General features: G+C 37.4%; 1 protein-coding gene across 1 annotated transcript; it reads left to right on the forward strand.

Annotated features, from left to right (window-relative positions):
- The first annotated feature begins 11,115 nt into the window (after nucleotides 1-11,115).
- On the forward strand, nucleotides 11,116-18,552 carry LOC137985488 (uncharacterized). Its single transcript, XM_068833110.1, has 3 exons — nucleotides 11,116-11,268; nucleotides 15,428-16,386; nucleotides 16,787-18,552. Exons 1-3 carry the CDS (start codon nucleotides 11,223-11,225, stop codon nucleotides 17,294-17,296), a joined length of 1,515 nt encoding a protein of 504 aa, XP_068689211.1. The 5' UTR covers nucleotides 11,116-11,222; the 3' UTR covers nucleotides 17,297-18,552.
- The last annotated feature ends 89 nt before the right edge of the window (nucleotides 18,553-18,641 follow it).

Below are 18,641 nucleotides of genomic sequence, written 5' to 3' on the forward strand. Positions count from 1 at the left end.
AAAAAACAAGTACTTACAGTTTGATGTTAGCAGTTTCCAATAACAGCGAAGAAGTCAGTGTTTGGCTTTTGGCAAAAATAAAAGTAAACATTATTACAGGCTGTGAAGATAAAAAAGTACTTACGGTTTTCAGAGCAATTCCTGGCGTTTCAGCTGTCCATTATTACATGGATTTTGCAGTAAATACGGTTAATTCCTTTAATCACTAATACCAATACGGATTCGAAGTGACAAAGTCGTTTTTGTTTTAACGAGTTTATTTCTTTTAAAGTTATATTTTTATGTATTTTATATATTTCGTCTTTTAAATATTATCATAAGTGGATGGTGTGGGGAAACAGAAAGAATTTTGTAAGTTTTGGGGAAGTGGAGTTCAGTTATCGTTTGAAAATCGGTGGATAGTTGTGCTGATGGGTAGTAATAAATACCAATTTGCGCTAGTTTTACAGACGATCTTCGTCGCTGTCTTAGGTTCCCAGAGCAGTATTGAGGGATTTTGTGATGAAAGTGTTAATTCCTCAACGGCTAGTACTGCATTGCATGAGCTAAAAAGAAGACAAGCATCCTTTGAAAGCGCAGGAATAATTGCTATAATGTAAGAGCTGTGGCCGAACTCCAAAATGGCTGTAAGACTATTAAAAAGCGGTACTCACTGTGTGGACCTTACCAGAATGTGTGAGAAGTGCAGGAACCACATTCTCTGCCTGCTATGATGAAGACGTGTGTAAAAAAAGAAAACAAAAAACAAAAAACAAAAACAAAATGGTGATTAACAAGAAAGACACTAAAGCATTGTTTGGATGAAGTGTCAAAGTACTGACCTGACAGTTCAATGTCGGCAATGCCCAATAAGGGTTTAAAGATCATTGGATAGAAGCAGCAAGTTCAGTGTGAATAGGGAATCAAGGCTGTTGAAAACGAAAGATGGACTTACGATTTTCGAATGAATTGTGCTTAAACATGTAAATACACAGAGGTGACAAAACATAATGAACTACGTTTAAGATATTCTCTGGAGAAAGAAAGTTTAATAGGAGTACTTACCGTTCGATGTTGGGAGTCCCCATTAACGGTGTAAGATTTTCCTGCTAAAATTACTGGTAAGAAGAAGAGAGTTAACGAGAGTAATATATAACAATGACTTGTAATCAAAGAGAACCATTTGTTTCTCCGTAACTCAGTTTCACTCGGCTTACGCCACGATCATCAGACTAATTACGGCTAAATGTACTTACGGTTTCCATGGTAAGTATTGGCGTTTGATGTGCAAGGCTTCGTGCAAATTTCTTGGAAACTGTAAATTGTGATAACAGATATAACAAAAAAGTATATTGTGATTTGGTATTTTGTGCGTGGTGTGGCAAGTTTCTGATCGGATGTAAGGTGCAACGGTACATCAGTTCGAACTGGGTTGCTTGAGGTGATGATACCTGTATCTACGGAGTTGAGGCTCAATTCCGGATAAGAGGATTGCTTTCAGTGGCTTAAGAAATTGGCCAAGAACGGAATGTGATTAAATGACAGTGTGAAAATAGAATAGATAGACGAGTGAAGTGAAGAAACAAAGATTCAAAAAAGTCATTTTAATGTTTTTAAAATTAAATTTTATGGCTTATAAACTCAGTTTTATGATATCTTTTTATTTTTTATGGCTTTTAAAAATGTATAATAATGAGTGGATGTATGCGGAATAGGGGAGGAAAGACAAAATGAGATTTTTTTAAATTATCGAGTGAAATTTCGGAAAAATGGGTGGTTTGTTGTGCTTTTAAATAGTGGTTTTGTCTAAGGTTCCGGGAGCAGTATTAAGAAGCTCTGATTTGGGTATTTTTGAAAGAACAGAAAAATGCGGGTAAGTCATGCTATGGTTTGGGATTAGTCGCATGCAAATGAAAGGGCATCTTTTTTATTAGGGATTCTTTTATTGCAACAATATAATGGAGTATTCGAAGTGGAAAATGGCTGTAAGAAAATGCTGAGAAAACAAGTACTCACTTTTGTGGATGCGAATAAATGGAGAAGGGCATTGACCGTCTTCTTAGACCGAGGTACCTCCTGTTATGAATTGAATAATAGTATTTCATAACATTTTTGTGGATGAATATAATTTCATAGAAGTTGTCTCAGTTCGGCGTAGGATTTGAATTTCTTGCTATGTGCCCGTAGCTAACTGATAAAAAGAAGTGTTTCAGTGTGAATATTAAAGTCTAATGTAAACGAAAAGGGTACTTACAGTTTTCGTGGCAATAAAGTGCGTTTCAGTGTCGTTGTACTAGTTTTTAAACTGAATACGGCTAAAAGTTGAAAATGAACAGGTCTGGCAATATGACCATGATTAGTACTACGATTCATTATCAAAGTGTAAAACAGGGGCCGCGGGGTACGTTTGAGAGGGGGGGGGGGGGGCGGTGGGTGGCTAGGTTTGGTATAGAGGGGAAAGAGTTTGAGAAAACACCATCGAAGGAAAAAAAAAAAAGTGGTGAGGCTCAGCCTCTTCCTGTAAAATGACGTGATTAAGTAATTTCAAAATTGCGTTAAATCGGTTTACCAGTAAAAAATTGTTGTTTCTTTTTTAGTACCAATGAGACCGAAATCGGGAATGGTTGTAAAAAAAAAATGAATAGAATAAGGGGACCCTTAACCCCCCCCCCCCCCTTTTGCAACTGAACTTACAGTTTTATGTTAGCAGTGTCCAACAAAGTCGAAGAATTGGACTTTCTTGTGGTAAGCCTCCAGCTATGGGTAAAAATAAGAAGTTCAGTGTGAATATTATAGGGTATATAGGTCAATGTAGACCAAAAAGAGTATTCACGGTTTTCATGCTTATTGCTTTATTGGACATTAGCGCAAGATGAGAGGGACTGCTTAATTATTTAAGGCAGTTGTAATAATATAAGAGAGGTGACCGAACTCCAAAATGGAGTAAGACTATTAAAAAGCGGTACTCACTGTGTGGACCTTACTAGAAGGTGTGACAAGTGAAGAACCAAATTCACTGCCTGCTACTTTAAAGACGTATCTGAAAAATGGAGCCAACCTTCAAGATATTGTTCTGATGAAATGTCAAAATAAGTACTTACAGTTGGATGTCCGTAGTCCCCAATTACTGTGTTTACTGCTTAAACTAATGGTAAGAACAAGCAAGTTCAGTGCGATTATATAGGGTATAAATTAAGGCAAATGAAAACGAAAAATGTTCTTACAGTTTTTATAGCAATTACTGGCGGTTCATGTCTATAGAGTGGTTTTTGAGAGAATACGGCTAAAAGATGAAAATAGACAGATGACATAACGTGACAAAGTACAATTATACAACCCTTACATGTAATTTAAGTACGTAATAGCTATTAGTAATATGCTTACGCTTTGGAGATCTTTGACTGGAACCTGTCCGTTTTGTTGCAAGGCTTCCAGTAAATTTCTTGGAAGCTATGAATGTGTGATTATATAGCTGTTAGATCAATTCTAAGTGATTTGGCATTTTGAGTCGTGTCGCAAGTCCCTGGTGATCTAGGGTGCAATATAGTACACGAGGTAGAAGTGGGTTGGTCGAGGTGATTTGTACCTGTATCATCGGAGTTGAGCTTCAAATCCGGATATTGACGGATATTAAGTGGTTTAAGAAATGGACTAAGAACGGAATGTGTTTAAATGTTCCAAGTTACATGTGGTTGACGAAGAGAAATTGGAAGAATGTGAAAATGTGATAGACGAGAGAAAAAGTCAGTGAAGAAAGAAAGATTTGAATAAAGTTTTTTTAGTGATTTTAAAATTAATTTTATGGTTTATAAATTCAATTTTATTTTTGCTTTTAAAAATTTATCATTAGTGGATGGTATGCGGAATAGGCCGGAGGAAAGAGAAAATGAGGATTTTTGAAATTTATTATAGAGTGCAATCTCGGGAGATGGGTGGCTTGTTGTACTTTTATATCATGGTTTTATCTGGGGTTCTCTTAGCAGTATCAAGGGGCTCTAGCGGTTGGTGCATTTGTATAGCTACAGGTGAAGGAAACGAGCAGTTTTTAAAAGCACAGGAAAAAGCAGGTAAGTCATGTTATGGTTTGGGAATAGTTGGGAATGAAAGCGAATCATTTTATAGCGCTTCTTTGATTGCCTTAATTGCCAAAATAATGGTGCATTCTAAGTGCATGGAAAATGGCCGTAAAAAAATGCTAGGAAAATAAAGTGTTCTCTTTGTGGATGTGATACGCGGAGAAGGATGTTGACTGTCTTCTATGAACAAGATGTTCCTGATAATGAATTGAATGACAGGATTCATTTAACCTATTTTGCGGATAAATAGTGTCACAAAAGTACTCACAGTTTCATGTTGCGTGACAGTGTCCAATAACAGCGTAGAATTTGATTTTTTTTTTTTGCAATGTGCTTGTAGGGTCCTCTAGTTGACTGAGAAAAAAAAGAAGCGTGTATTCAATGTGAATGTACTGTACACTGAGGCCATTTATTTACGCTATTGTAGACGAAGATACTTACAGTTTCCGAGGCAATTAAGAGCGTTTTGGTTATTCTTGTATTAAACGGTTTTAAAGTGAATTACGACTAAACGGTGAAAATAACAGGTGTGACAATATGAACATGATAAGTAGTATTCATAAACAAACTGTAGTGTTTTTAATTACGTCAAATGCTGTGATAAAAGTAATTTTAAAATAGTGTTTAATCGGTTTTTTTTAGAACGAATCAGACTGAAATCGAAAATGGCTGTAAAAATGGGATTGAATAAGGGGAGGGGATCCTTAAAAGATACTTTCCAGATGAAGAGTGTCAAAGGAGAACTTACAGTTGTCTGTTATCAGTCTCCAATAAAAGGAGTAGAATTGGAATTCTTGTAATAGGCCTCCAGCTACGGGTACAAATCAGAAAGTTCCGTGTGAATATTATGGAGAATTTATTAAATTAAGGCTAGTGCAGAGAAAAAGAGAACTTACAGTTTCCATGGCAATTACTGGCATTTCCTTGGCAGTTGACCATAAACCGGCAAGTGGCTAAAAGTTGAAAATAAACATTACTGATAGCAATAACATGGAAAAGTACTTGGGTTTATTCAATTCTACGAGTTATTGTACGGAAAACGTACAAAAAGTACGAATATTTTCCGATATTTTACATTTGTCTATTCTGTTTGTTAGTTGTAAAGTTGCAGAACAACAAATTGTAACTCTAAAGGAAATAACTAACCTTTTTTTCTCCGTAAATCAATTATCTGTGTTCTCAGAGGATTGACGCGGTCTTCTGAATGGTTGTAAGGAAGCAAAATTAATGAAAATACTCCGCGAAACTACACGCCAAAACAGTCAGGTCAGATACAGTATTCTATAGTTCTCCATTATTTATATTGGTTGTTTAAATGGAAGAATACCGTTCGTGGAAAGAATATTATTGAAATATCGAGGCCGTTGGCATTACTGACAGATCGAATATAATCATTGTTTTTATGGAATAAAGACTGTTCTTTCGCTCCGAGTTCTACAAGTCCTGATTGTTCTGCAAGATAAAAATGTTCCATGTGGATTACGTATCGCATAACGAATTGAGCCATAGCTTTAAAGTGTAGGACGTTTTCAACCAATTCTCTATAGACACCAATAACAATAGAAAAATGCACGATTTCTGGTGGACGAACCAAAGAAGCTAACGAGAGATTTTTTGTTTTCGTCCGTCAACACGGCGACGATGAAAGCTGATGAAGTCAGGTGAAAATCGATTTGGTTCGCTTCTAAAAAAAGGTGAGGGGATGCTTAATGCATTATCCATTCCAAAAGATATTTCCGAGTACTTAGGCCCTTTGCAACCAATTGGCTGGTTGTACTTCAGGGGTTCGAGGTGGCTTGACACAAGGTCTAGAAAGTAAATACTGAAATTAATTGAAAGTCCTCTTTTTCAATATAGTCCGTTCATTATGCTAAAAAAAGGTCAGAGCAGGCTGCCGGAGAAAGGATATATCAAGAAAATGTTTTCCAATTTAAATTTATATACAACCAATTTTGAGCGAATTGCGAGTGCCTTAGCTTGTGGACATGTAATCTAAATCCATCTGTAGGGGAGGGATTAGGCAATGACCTCATGAAACTGAACAATAGCTTTGTAATGCACTGGAATGCAATGCAAGAGAATTACATGACCTTATGAAGTCTATGAGGACAATTTTAGGGGGGGGGGGGAAAGGAGTAACATGCAAGGTGGTTATGATGATTAGGAAAAAATGTAGGGACTCTTTGAGAGGATTGACAACAGAGATGGGGGAGGACAAGGGCTTTGTGGTTAAAATGGGAATAAGACTGAAGAAGCCAGGGAGGGGAGGGCAAAATGACAAGTTCTAAAGGTAGGACCGGGGAGGGTCTCCATGCATTAAATGGATATTATATTGTCATGTGTCCGTATATCTTATTTGTATTTGTCCTTTCATTCGCTTGCCTAATGATGGAGACAAGGACCAATCCATCGCAAAATTTGGAGTCTCCTAACGTTTTTTAACAGATGAATTTTAACTAAATGTTGATAAAACATCTCTGCATTTGAAGTAATTGAAAGGAGTGCGTAACCAAAGTTTTGGGGGCCTGTTGATAGGTTACACCTAAGGAGTTGCTGAACGTTATCCCAGGATGTGGTTCGCTCAAACTCATAGCGATAAGGATCAGACATATGCGTTTGCAAGTCTCGCTGTAGGTGATAAGTCACTGGATAGTGACTAAGTGACTAAAGGACATAACTTGTATCAACGAAAATGTGGTAAGCTTGTACACTTTCAAATTACTACAATAAGGCAGTACGAAAGTTTGGGAGTTTCGATTTGCATCGCGTCCGATCTTACAAAAACGAAATGAAACCGTAGCGTGGTTTGTTCAGGAAATTTTACGAGGACTTCCAAGATCCAAATCTTTTGCTCGCTCGCTCGCGTGGTGTCAGCTGCGAGTTACCGATGGAATTCGTTTTATTCTCGTCAAAAAACCTGTTCAGAAATTTGGACCTTTCTAACAAGTACTTTGGTTGCCAAGATATAAGGGCTATTTTTTTAGTTGACAAGTTAAAAGACGGAGTTCTGTGAAGGCATATAATTAGAACAAAACTCGACCCTTCAACGGCAGAATGCACTTTCGGGAGCTAATTCTCAAGAGAAATGCACCAGAAAACAGAACAAGCGCCCCAGTTAAGTGTGATAACTTTGTGGGCCGCACCCTTCTTTTTGCACGCATATACTTCACCTATACTGTGGTCCGTCTTTTAATTTGTCTTCTCCGAAGTAATCCTTGAGTCTGGAACGCAGCGTCATATTCGTCAAGATCACTTCTTCGTCTAGCAACGACAGCTCCATAAACTTCTTCAGCAGCAGCAGCAGCAGCAGCAGCAGCAGCAGCAGCAAAGGAAACAAGCTGTTTGCCCGAAAGCGAAGCGATCAGTCTCGAAATTGGGCTCAATTTATTTCGTTCACGAAGATCGCTGATTGGCTGGTAGGCGTCAATTCCAATGTCTAATCGAAGTGACAACAAAGTGTGCCATGCGTAACCTCGTGTTTGCAACATCTACACGAGAAAAACGTCACTGGCCGGTGTGCTTTCGCCGTGAAAATCACTGCTATTGTTGCTAATTTGGTGTCCCTGACAGATCTACTCGTTTGACTGCAAATTGCAATGGGGTCACCGACCAAATTATTCTACGATTTTTCACGCAAAGAGGAAAAATTATAATGGAAAAGAATCTGTGTCGATTTTTTTGTACTCAAATTTTTAACTACAAGGCAGTGAAAAAACGCTTTGAAAATATATGCGCGTCCGTGCAGAAGGCAAGCGTGAAATTATCAAGTGCACGGATTTCGTGAAAAACGCTGATATTTCGAGATGAAATGTTTATTTTGTTTTTAAAATATAAAACAAGACCTTACGACTGACATTCTCTTTAGTTATATGAAACATATTGAAAACATGAAATATGGCAGAACCATTGTTATCGTTGTCATTGATTTAATTGAAGGAGCATGGGAAAGTCCGGTTTGACTTGGTGCGTGACCAATGAAAATGTACTGGACCAGTCACATGGTTAAAGGCCGAGTCTTAAAATAGACCAATTTCGATATATTAAAATTCAGTCCTAAACAAAAGGCATCATAACGAGGCTCTGGGGAATAAAGTCATACAAATCCTTATTTATTCTCTAGAGCCTCGAGATGATACCTTTTGTTTAGGACTGAATTTTAATATATCGAAATTGGTCTATTCAGACGAGAAAATGATGATAAACAAGCGGGTGGATTTGGGACGCGACAAAAGCGCGGAACAAGTTTATTAAAGGGGTAGCGTGGTCCAGTGGTTGAGGCGTAGGGTTTGTATGCGGGTGAACTGGGTTCAAATCCCGTTCTAGCTAACCTCTGGTATGGGTTTTTCCGCATTTAATAATAACCTTTATTTAATAATAACCTTTATTTAAAGAGGGTAACACCTATTACTATAAAAGTATTCTCCCCGGATAAAAGTATTTCTCCCCGGATTCCACGCTTTGTAAATAACCAACTGGTTGCCTTCTGCCACTTGGGGTCCTTAATCATGTTTCTGTTAAGTTTGAAATGTTTCTTTCACATTACTAAAAGTGGGGTGCCTGTGAGCTAGCTTGGTAGCTAAGTGCACTACTACTATAAACAAAGCATTTTTTTATGTTTGACACGTCATCATTCGCAACAACCTGCAAAACTTACGGTCAATAGAAAAACCAAACAACCAACAACAAGATGTGGTTTTCGCGTTGTTACGGGCGCCGTTTCGGATGCCACAAACAATAAATCTATCATCAACCTCTTTCACCGTTTGTCGAGCAAGTTTTGTTACTATCGCTGCTGTAAACTTTGTCTGCAGGAATTGGTTACAAACAAAATATATTGTACTTATATTATTAACAAGGACCTATACACCGTTTGTGGCCGGTTATCCGTAACTTTATGCTTTTGACGCGAAACTTAGCTATCTTTTGTTTCCATCTCATCCAATGTCTCAACCCATTGTATGTTTTGAATAGAATTTACAAGCCATAGTATGAGGAAACCCGCATTTATGCGCCGGTTTAATTTCACGTTACGTAATCACCGCCATGTTGATGGATAAGAACAGAAGATCTCTCATTGACCTTCTTTGTTCGTCAACAAATGGTTTGAGTCTCCTTAAATAGTTGTTGTTTTAGATCTCAAGGCCTCAGCTACTCCATGTTTTTGAATGAGTTTGCTGATTTCCTTGGATATTTAATCAACCTCGTTCCTCTCTCGAGAAAGTACCCTGGTTGCGGCTGGTCACGTGTCTGCTAGATTTTTCAGATTCCAGAAAGATATTTGAAGGGAGGAGCATTATGGTTACATTTTTGTCTCCACTGATCTCACATACTAAGTTCAGTGGGGAGAGGACTTAAACATTGCTTGGCACAGCAATGCCTATTAATGTAAAACAAACCCCAAGAAAGACACGTAAATCCTCTGTGCCCGAGGATATCAGTTCTTGTCGTGGTGTTCGGCTCCAGACACATTACTTATTTTACTTTCAAAAGAAAGTCCGTATAGCCAGCCCAAAGAAGCGCAATTTGAAGTCTATTTTTAAGAACGTGCGTGACATTTGGTAAATAAAAACAGGATAGAACTAAATTTTACTAGTGAAAAAATAAGTCGAGGATCCACCCTTAGTGCGGATTTGATTTGTACACATAGACACGTGACCAGCCGCAATTAGGGTACTTTCTCGAGAGAGGAACGAGGTTGATTAAATAGAGAGGACCCTGGGAACGAGGTTCGGTTCGGTGTCTGTGGTATTCTGATCATCTGACAGTGCATTGAAAACCCCGACTAACAACGCATCACTCAGGCGTTGGTGTCTTTTCGCAACCTACGCTCTGTTTCTGGTGCTATAGAGCAAATTCGTGGCAAACTTCACGATTGGTAAAATTCCAGAAGGTTCTATTTTTTTCTGTTAACTTTGCAGAGTTTTATCTTCGCCTGCTTTTTACTTTCAAGCAATAAAAAAATGAGGTCACCAGATTCTTTTTTAAGATGTAAGCGTTTCGAGACAAAATAGGGTGCTTGAACATATCTCGATAGAATTTGATCGTCATGTGATCTTGTAAAACACAGACCAGAGCATCACTACATTCGTTTGAATTTCCAACCGTCGCTTGACTCTGAAGATGACTTCTGCTCAGATTTTGTCAGTCAGTGCCAACAGTCCAAACTTGTTCCCAGGGTCTCTTTGTCGATGAGACAATGGAGATCCTGGGAACGTGTGGGAACGAGGCTGCCAACATTCCCCCTCAGGTCTACCTTCGAAAGGACTATCAAATGGACCTTACTCGAATTGAACATGCGGGCACATTTTCTTTTGTTCAAAACTACATGCAAAAGAGGCTCTAGGGTCAATTCAATACTAAATAACCCCTTAGCCTCGTTTATGTGGCAAAACTGCTGCTAACTCCGATAAGGGCTATTCCATCGAGGTATGTAATAATTATTTCAATGGTTGTCTAGTGATCTCTAGTGGTATATGACTGTTGTTTTCAAGAACGCGGACTCAAACAGAGTAAGCGAGACTACCATTAAAATACATATTCGCCATGAAAAAAAGAGGGAGTAACGCAAATACTAAGCTCTGGACTTGCTTATCACTTTCCAACATTAAAAATTGGGGGTCATTGAGTTCGTTGCTGAGATACAAGTGTTTAAAGTCAAAATATAGGGTGCTTTTAGATGGCAGTTTTGTTGCCGTGGTGACCTACTACATCACATCAATGAGTGCTTCTTGTTAAGCAATCATTGGAGTTTCATTTGGTACCAAAACGTTGGTGTTACGCGAAACACTTGGGTGGATTCAATCCTTCTAAATAGTGCAGTTTGTTGCACACCTTGAAACTGCTTTCAGCCTCCTTAAGGAAGTATTTTAGAGCATGTTTTCAGATATTAGCCTATTCATAGAACGCGGTCTCCTTTCCTGTCCATTAAAAAGAAAAAATAAAACAGGCTCAAGAATGTGATTATTCCCCGAACAGAGGCTGAAAAAAAAATAAAACGTTGCTTGGGTACCCTGTGCTATCCGTTTCCTTGGTTACCAAAAGTTACCAATACTCCCTCGTCCCAAGCACCCTCCGATTGGACAACGCCTGCGAAAAATTGTTGAAGTTCTTGAGAGGATGTCGTTGGGAAAGAAACGAAAGCCCATGATTTGATGAGAAAAAAAAAAGATGACAATGGCACTTTTACCTGAGAAACACTCGTGCCTCTTTATAGGTAAGTGAGTGAAACATGTTACAGGGAGGTATAAATTCGTGGCCGATTGCAAAATTAATTTCGCACCTCGATGGACCAAGGATCATTCAGTTTTGTTTTGTTACATTACAAGGCAAAAAGCTTCCGCTCGTCCGCAACGAGTACTCTTGTATCTTGGACGAGTGGATTTCCAAAAGCACTTGTCCTACGCGACGAGTAGACTTTGCCGAAAAAAAAAGTTCTTTTCTACTGAGAACTGAGTTCCCAAGCATCTCTGGACTTTGTAAACTAGCCTGAGTTTCACGAGTTTTGGTTTCTTTTCACGGCAACTTACCCGTTTTCCGAGAGTATCTGGCTCTGTTGTTTCGGTAAAGACTGGGATCCACATTCCATAATATTGTATGGAAATGATGACCTCGTTTGATTAATAATAATAATAATAATAGTAATAATAATAATAATAATAATAATAATAATAATATAATTCGTTTATATAGCGCTGTTAATGCTAATTATTCATTAACACTTGAACGAGATGATTACCATTGTGGCAAGATAAGTGTAGTTGAAGTAAGTCTTGTTATCATCAGCCCCAGTTGTTTGAAGGGTGGATAGCACTATCCACTGAATAAATCACTATCCACTGGATAACTCAATTGCTTTTGCTACTGTTTATCCCCTAGATTGGGATTTATTCGATCCACCTTTTGAGCAACTGAGGCCAGATCATTTCCTTGAAAATGACCTCAGAATATTGCCGGGACATATCTCTTTCATCTTAGATCGCGATTTTAATGCCTCATAGATGTGCTGCATTTTCTCAAGTGGTATATTGTACATAAAGAATGTGAGTGATCATGATCCCAAATGTGTGTGTATAAAATGGTGTTGTACATTTAAGTGCAAAGAACAACAGAAATTGAAATAACTGTTAAACAAACACTTGAGATTTGGTACAAAACAGATTATATTATACAATGTCCACGCTTTTTAATGATATTTTGTTATTCACTTCAATAATTTTTTGGACATGTCAAGTGAATTTAACTTTCGGACAACCAAAATCTCAAAGTTACTCGTCCATTGTGGAATGAAAAAAAAGTTTTTTGCCCTGTACATCAAGTTTTCATCCTTGGTAGTAGTTTTCAATGCTTTCACGGGAACACATGCGCCCAACTAATCGACCTTCTCCCAACTGAGTAGCTTCGATCTTAGCTCAGCACCGGCATCAGCTAAGTGTGAGGATCAGTGTTCTCAATTCCTTTACATGTATATATTAAATTGTAAAGCAACCTCTCTTAGTCGACTGAAAGTAATCAGGGAGTTTTGTATCTGTCAAGTCAAAGCTTTAACACCCTCCCCCCCCCCCTCCCTGGTGCATTTTCCTTTTTTTGAAAATTGTTGTTCAAATTTCTCCCGTTCAAAGCCATTCAAATGCCACATCACACATGTAAGTCCATTCTTAAAAGGTGAATAAATAAAATAAAATAAAATTCTCCACCACTTGGCAGACTCTGATTATCAAATTCCCTCCCCCTCCATGACGTAAAAGGTGACAAATGCCCAAAGTATGCCATTTTGACTGATACATTTTGTTCTTGTACATGTAACGGGAGCTCATGTTAGACATGTTTTTGCATAAGTTTCCTCCAAGCCTACTCATTCATGCAGTGAAATCCCACTGTAAGGAACCCTGGAATTCTCACTTGACTTCTTAATTTCAATACATTGTTGGATTGGTTGGACAAGATCTTCTAGTTATTTGTTTATTTACTTGAATTGCTCTCTTGACTTGTTTAAAAGCATGACTATCCCCTTAGCCAGATAGTTACTAAAATCTTAGATGCAAAATCCTTTATTCTTGTAGCAAAACAAAAGCTTTCAATGACGTTCGTGCCCATTGCTACTGCGCATTTTTTTGCGCATGTCACACACACGTCATGCATCGCAGACCACGAAGGTAAACACAATGCTAAAGAGCAAACATTTTCCACAAGAATGGAACGTGAAGGTGTGTGGCATCATGGGATAGCTGTGGACCCAGGTCTTCTCGGAAATGTGATGCAATGACATGACAGTGCGAATAGACGATCGCTTTGAGAACTTCGCAGCGATTTCACTCTCTTGAATGCTCGGTGACCCCATTTTTCTTTCCGTAGATCACTTCCTTTCCTGATTTTGTCCATTTTAACAAAAAACAAAAAAATCTGTATGTGAGAAGTTACAAATATTTTGCCTTTTATCCTATCATGTGACCGAAGTTTTCTTTCTTAGACTAATATGTATCATTTTTCAAGGTCTATATCACCACAGAAAAAGACATCAGCTGCAAATATTAGTTATGTTGAATTGAGTACATTTACCTGATCTAAATTTCACTAATGTAGCTTTTTTATTGCTGACAGTTGTAACCTAAGATCATATTAAAATAACGCAAACTTCTAAAAGTGCACCTCATGATCTCGAAAACGAGCACAGTGACCCCCCATTTTTTTGCCTTTTTGGCAAAAGTAGATCATTACCTTTCTGCGTGGCAAGTTAAAGAAAATTCTGTATGTGGGACATTTTAGGCGCGAACGTCCTTAATGTCATCTGGAAAACCTTGTGACTTCAGATTCTTTAGTATTTGCATGCTTATCTTTTAGTTTGGTTGTCTGGCCTTCTATAGCATTATTATTATATTTGCAGTGAAGTGACTTGTATTTGTGACCATCAAAAGACAACGTTTAGTACAGGTTTAGTGCACATAGGTTCTTGTGTATGTTTCGTATGTTTCAAAGTACCAGTAGATGTGATAATGTTGAACAAAGCAATTTTACCGGAAAAAGAAAAAAAAGTCATCTAGTCAGCAAGTGTGTGCACCCAATTTTGTGACACCAGTTATTTATGTAGCATTTTTTTCAATTACTAGTCACTTTCTTTGTTGCAAATCAAATCCTTCCACAAAATATTAGTTGAACAAAAATTCTTGTTGCCAGATTGGGCAACCTTAGAGTTGTTTTACTTGCCCCAGGCAACTGGGCAAGCATTAGTGTCAAAAACTGTCTCTGTCCCTTCTGCATCAGCACCCCACCCATTTGAGGAATTTTAAATGGTTAACCATTGAAGATGGCGAGAGCACTAATAAAAAACTTTGAGCAGATTGTACAGGGCCTATTTTACAGGTTGATTGTTTTGTTGCAGTTAGTATCAAAATTTAATTTTAAATAAAAAATCATTAATAATGATTACTTCCTTGTAACGCATTGACTCCTGGGCACAATACTTAAGGACAGTGCCTACTATTGTTATTGCACATACGTTCTGAACATCTCGAGATACTCGGATTTCCTATGGGTGGTGCTTATTAATACAGGGATATTTTTGCGTGGTTCAAAACTATGCAGAGAAAGCACAACTTAGCATGTTCTCTTGGTATCCAAAAAGAAAATTAGGGATAACCACGCATTTTTCGGAGATACATGTAACAAAGCTTCAATTTGGAAAAGAATGCCATACATTGCTTTGCATTTTAAAGCTTAGTACAAATATTGTTGATTAATTATCTTCGAAAAATGCGTGGTTACCCCCAATTTTATTTTTGGATTTCATTAACATTTGTTAAGGTCTGCTTTTCCCGCATATTTAGTAAGCCACGCAAAAGTACCTTTGAATTAGTAGGCACCGTGCTTAACAGATTTTACTCTGACTAACGCCAGACGATTTTACTTGTCAACTAGGGGCATTCTGGGGTGTGTAAGGGCCAATTTACACGGTACGATTCTGGTCGCATGCGACAAGCTTACGACAGGGTTACAACTTGTTTACGATTGTCGTGTATGTCAGAGAAAATGTTGCAGCATTTTAAAACGTTTTAAAACGCTTTGACAGTCATAAGTCATGTCGTAGGCTGGTCGTAAGCTTGTCACATGCGACAAAAATCGTACAGTGTAAATCGGCCCTAAGAAGTGAGTGGATTAATGAAGAGAACATACTAACTGCTCAACTCATTGACACCTCAAATGCCCTACCATGCCCCCAGTTCAAGAGTAAAATTATCTGGTGTTAGGCAGAGTTAAATCTGTCAAGTCTTACTCTCAGGGGTCAATGGGTTAATGTAAATAATAATTTAAGTTATGCTTGTTTTTAAATATTGATATCATTAATAGATTAATGTTTCTTTGTGCTTTTATTCACCAAGATGCTTCTTGGAAGGATATTCTCACTGCCTTCAGTTATTCGACTACACAGACAGAACAAAGAAAGGCACTTCAAACCCAAGTTGAAAGTTTATTTGGTGGCTCTGAGCAATGGCTTGCTTGTTTTTCAATACGAACAGCTCTTGATGCTTTCCTTGGAATTATGAACTTTCCTGCTGGTTCAGAAGTAATTTTCACTGCTATAAACATTCCAGACATGGTTTATGTTGTTGAAAGCCACGGACTGAAGGTTGTGCCAGTTGATTTGGATCTTGACACTTTAGCTCCGAAGCCAGAGCTTGTGGAACTTGCTGTAAATGACAAAACAGTTGCCATTTTGGCAGCGCACCTTTATGGTAAATGGATCAATTTAGACAAAGTTTTTGAAGTGGCTCGTGCACATGGGCTTTATGTTCTTGAAGATTGTGCCGAGTCCTTTCAAGGATTCAAAATGAAAGGACATGAACTTTCTGACTTAAGCTTTTTTAGTTTTGGATCCATAAAGCACTATACATCTCTAGGAGGGGCAGTTGTTGGTGTCAAAAACCCTAAAATTCTGAAGAAAATGCGAGCAAAAGTTGAACAGTACCCTATACAGAGCCAGTGGACATATTTCAAGAAGCTCTCATGTTATTCTATTCTGATGGCTGCAGGATTTAATAACTCCTTCCTTAACTGGGTTTTGGTCAATTCCTTTCAATTTCTTGGGTTTCCGTACAAAGAGTATTTCATTTCTCTTCTACGTGCTTTTCCTGGAGGTGTAACAGTTAACCAGCTCCAGCAACAACCATCGGCCATGCTGTTGAGGTTTATGTTGTATCGACTGAGACGAATCTGTGACAAAGATTTCCGGTGCATCAAGTTAAAGGGAGACTTTGTGAGTCAGAATCTTCCAGGAAATGTCTTTGTCCCTGGAATGAAAGCTGACAGGAGAAACTATTGGCTTTTCCCACTGGTTGTTGTAAGTACATGTGTGTTTGCACTTGAAATTTTAGAGCAGAGCACTAGTACCAAGAGGATATTGCATGCGAATACAAAGATATAGATTGTATTTTCAAGGGGCAAAATTATTGGTATCTGTGTAATGTTTGTTTGATTATATTTGTAATAATCATAATAATCATAATAATCATAATCATAATCATAATCATAATCATAATCATAATCATAATCATAATCATAATCATAATATTACTATTATTTTACAGCCATCAAGCACAAACTTTGGCCGACAGTTGGCCAACTGTTTCCCAAACCATTGTTTTCTTCAGATTGTGAAAGTGGAGTTCCCTTGAACTAGCTCGTTCCACTATAGACAAAAACCTTGTATTTCTTTCATTTAATAGCCATTTTTTTAACAGGACAATCCAGACGAAGTTGTAAGAGAACTTGAAAGAGAAGGGGTGGAAGCTTACAGAGGAGCAACACAGCTATCCACAGTATTCAGGACCCAGCATAGTGGGGAAAATATTGAACTGAAGGAGAAACCAGAAGAGTATAAAACATGCAATGCTGAGACTACATTTCCCCGAGCAGAAGTTGCGGTTATCCCTTCCTCTGCTGGCAATTCATGGACCACCCATGAAAATTTAAAGTCCTTGAACATGTCATCTGCAGAGTTTGTTTGTTCTGCACCAGTAGCTGCTGGTTCCAACCAAGCAAGTAACTCGTTTAGGAAAGAAAAAGATGATGTTCTTTTTCCTCACAATGCAAAGTATCTGATTGATCATGTGTTGTACCTTCCGGTTCACAAGCGGGTACCATTCTGGTATCTTGAACACATCTGCTTTGCAGTAGAGAAGATCATGAAAAACAGAAAGGGTGTGAAAATTGAAGATGCAAAGAATGTGATATTTAAATCCAAGTTGTGAATTTCGTGGAAACAATTTTTTTATAAAAGATGGCATTATATTGCATGTAAACCCTTTCTCTAATCGAGAATATACATGTATGAAGGAAGTGATTATACAGTACTCACTGGTAAAAAAACTTTACTGCATGTATGTTCAAACTCATTATTTTTAGAATTATCATTTGTTTTGTCATTCAGCATTTCTAGCTGTTGATGGGATAACGACGCCATCCATTCAAAACCTTTGAACTGAGGTGACACTCTTAATTAAATAGCTAACTATTTAGCTTATCTATCAAGCTTACAATGGAGTTTAAAAAACGTTCTTGATCAGTAATTATTTGTTACTTTGAAGGGCATCATAAAAATTAATGGGGCCAAAAGATAAATGAATGAGCAAGTTCAGTTGTCTGACATATAACTTTAGGTTTTCAGGACTTTGTATGTCATGACACAATGAATCAATCTCCCAAAAATACTTATAATGTTGAAATAATATGCTGCAAATTAAGGTTTCATGGCAATTTCAGTAATAATATTTATAGGCAGAAATGTATATTTTGGAACATTTTCATGATTCAGCTGCATGTAAAATGTGGTTGTATTTATAGAAAATGGATGTTATTTGTAGTGTAAATGCAATTTTAAACATGGACTACATAAGTTAAGTTTCAAAAAGTCATTCATGTTTTATCGGGCCTAAAAACACTGCTGCTCGTTTTTTAAAACGTTACATTACATGTATCTGGACAATAGAAGAAGCATATAGAGTAGAATGTTTATATTGGGGTAGCTTATTGAATTTGTTTGTTTTGCTGTATATGTTTATTTTTGGCAAGGTAGATTTACAGGAATGAGAGATCCTCATTGAATTCATCTTAAACCAAATTATTTTTATTGGATTAAGACAAAGAGTGCATATATAGAATACATGTCATAAATATTAATTTTTAGTGCAAGCTTTATAGTCAATACTAGAGAAGAGGTCATAATCCAGCCTTTAAAGTTGACAAACCAAGTAAATCACTGTACATGTATTTATGTCAAATGCAGCAGTTTTCTGCAGAAAACCCTTAGAACGTTTTACAACTCTCTTCTAAGAGAAAAAGTAAAGATAGTTGTAATTTCTTTTTAAAGTTATTTTCATGAAGTATTTTAAGGTCCGTGGGAATATGATTAGCTTTTTAATTCAAAAACCATTTGTCATTGTTTATTGGTTAATTTATTGGTTGGTTCGTCTATTATCCACACTGCAAATATATATTGTTTATTATTTTATTTCATTCATTAAGTCATTTCACGGGAGGGTACACACAAGCCCAATAAATTATTGACCTACAGTACTCCCTACTATGTGGCCTCTT

The sequence above is a fragment of the Montipora foliosa genome, chromosome 14 (genome assembly GCF_036669935.1).
Source record: "Montipora foliosa isolate CH-2021 chromosome 14, ASM3666993v2, whole genome shotgun sequence".
Classification (NCBI taxonomy): Eukaryota; Metazoa; Cnidaria; class Anthozoa; order Scleractinia; family Acroporidae; genus Montipora; species Montipora foliosa.

Coding starts and splice junctions, on each gene's coding strand:
- LOC137985488 (XM_068833110.1), top strand. CDS start 11,223: ATGACAATGGCACTTTTACCTGAGAAACACTCGTGCCTCTTTATAG. Junction 11,269..15,427: donor ACACTCGTGCCTCTTTATAG/GTAAGTGAGTGA, acceptor TTATTCACCAAG/ATGCTTCTTGGAAGGATATT. Junction 16,387..16,786: donor GGCTTTTCCCACTGGTTGTT/GTAAGTACATGT, acceptor TTTTTTTAACAG/GACAATCCAGACGAAGTTGT.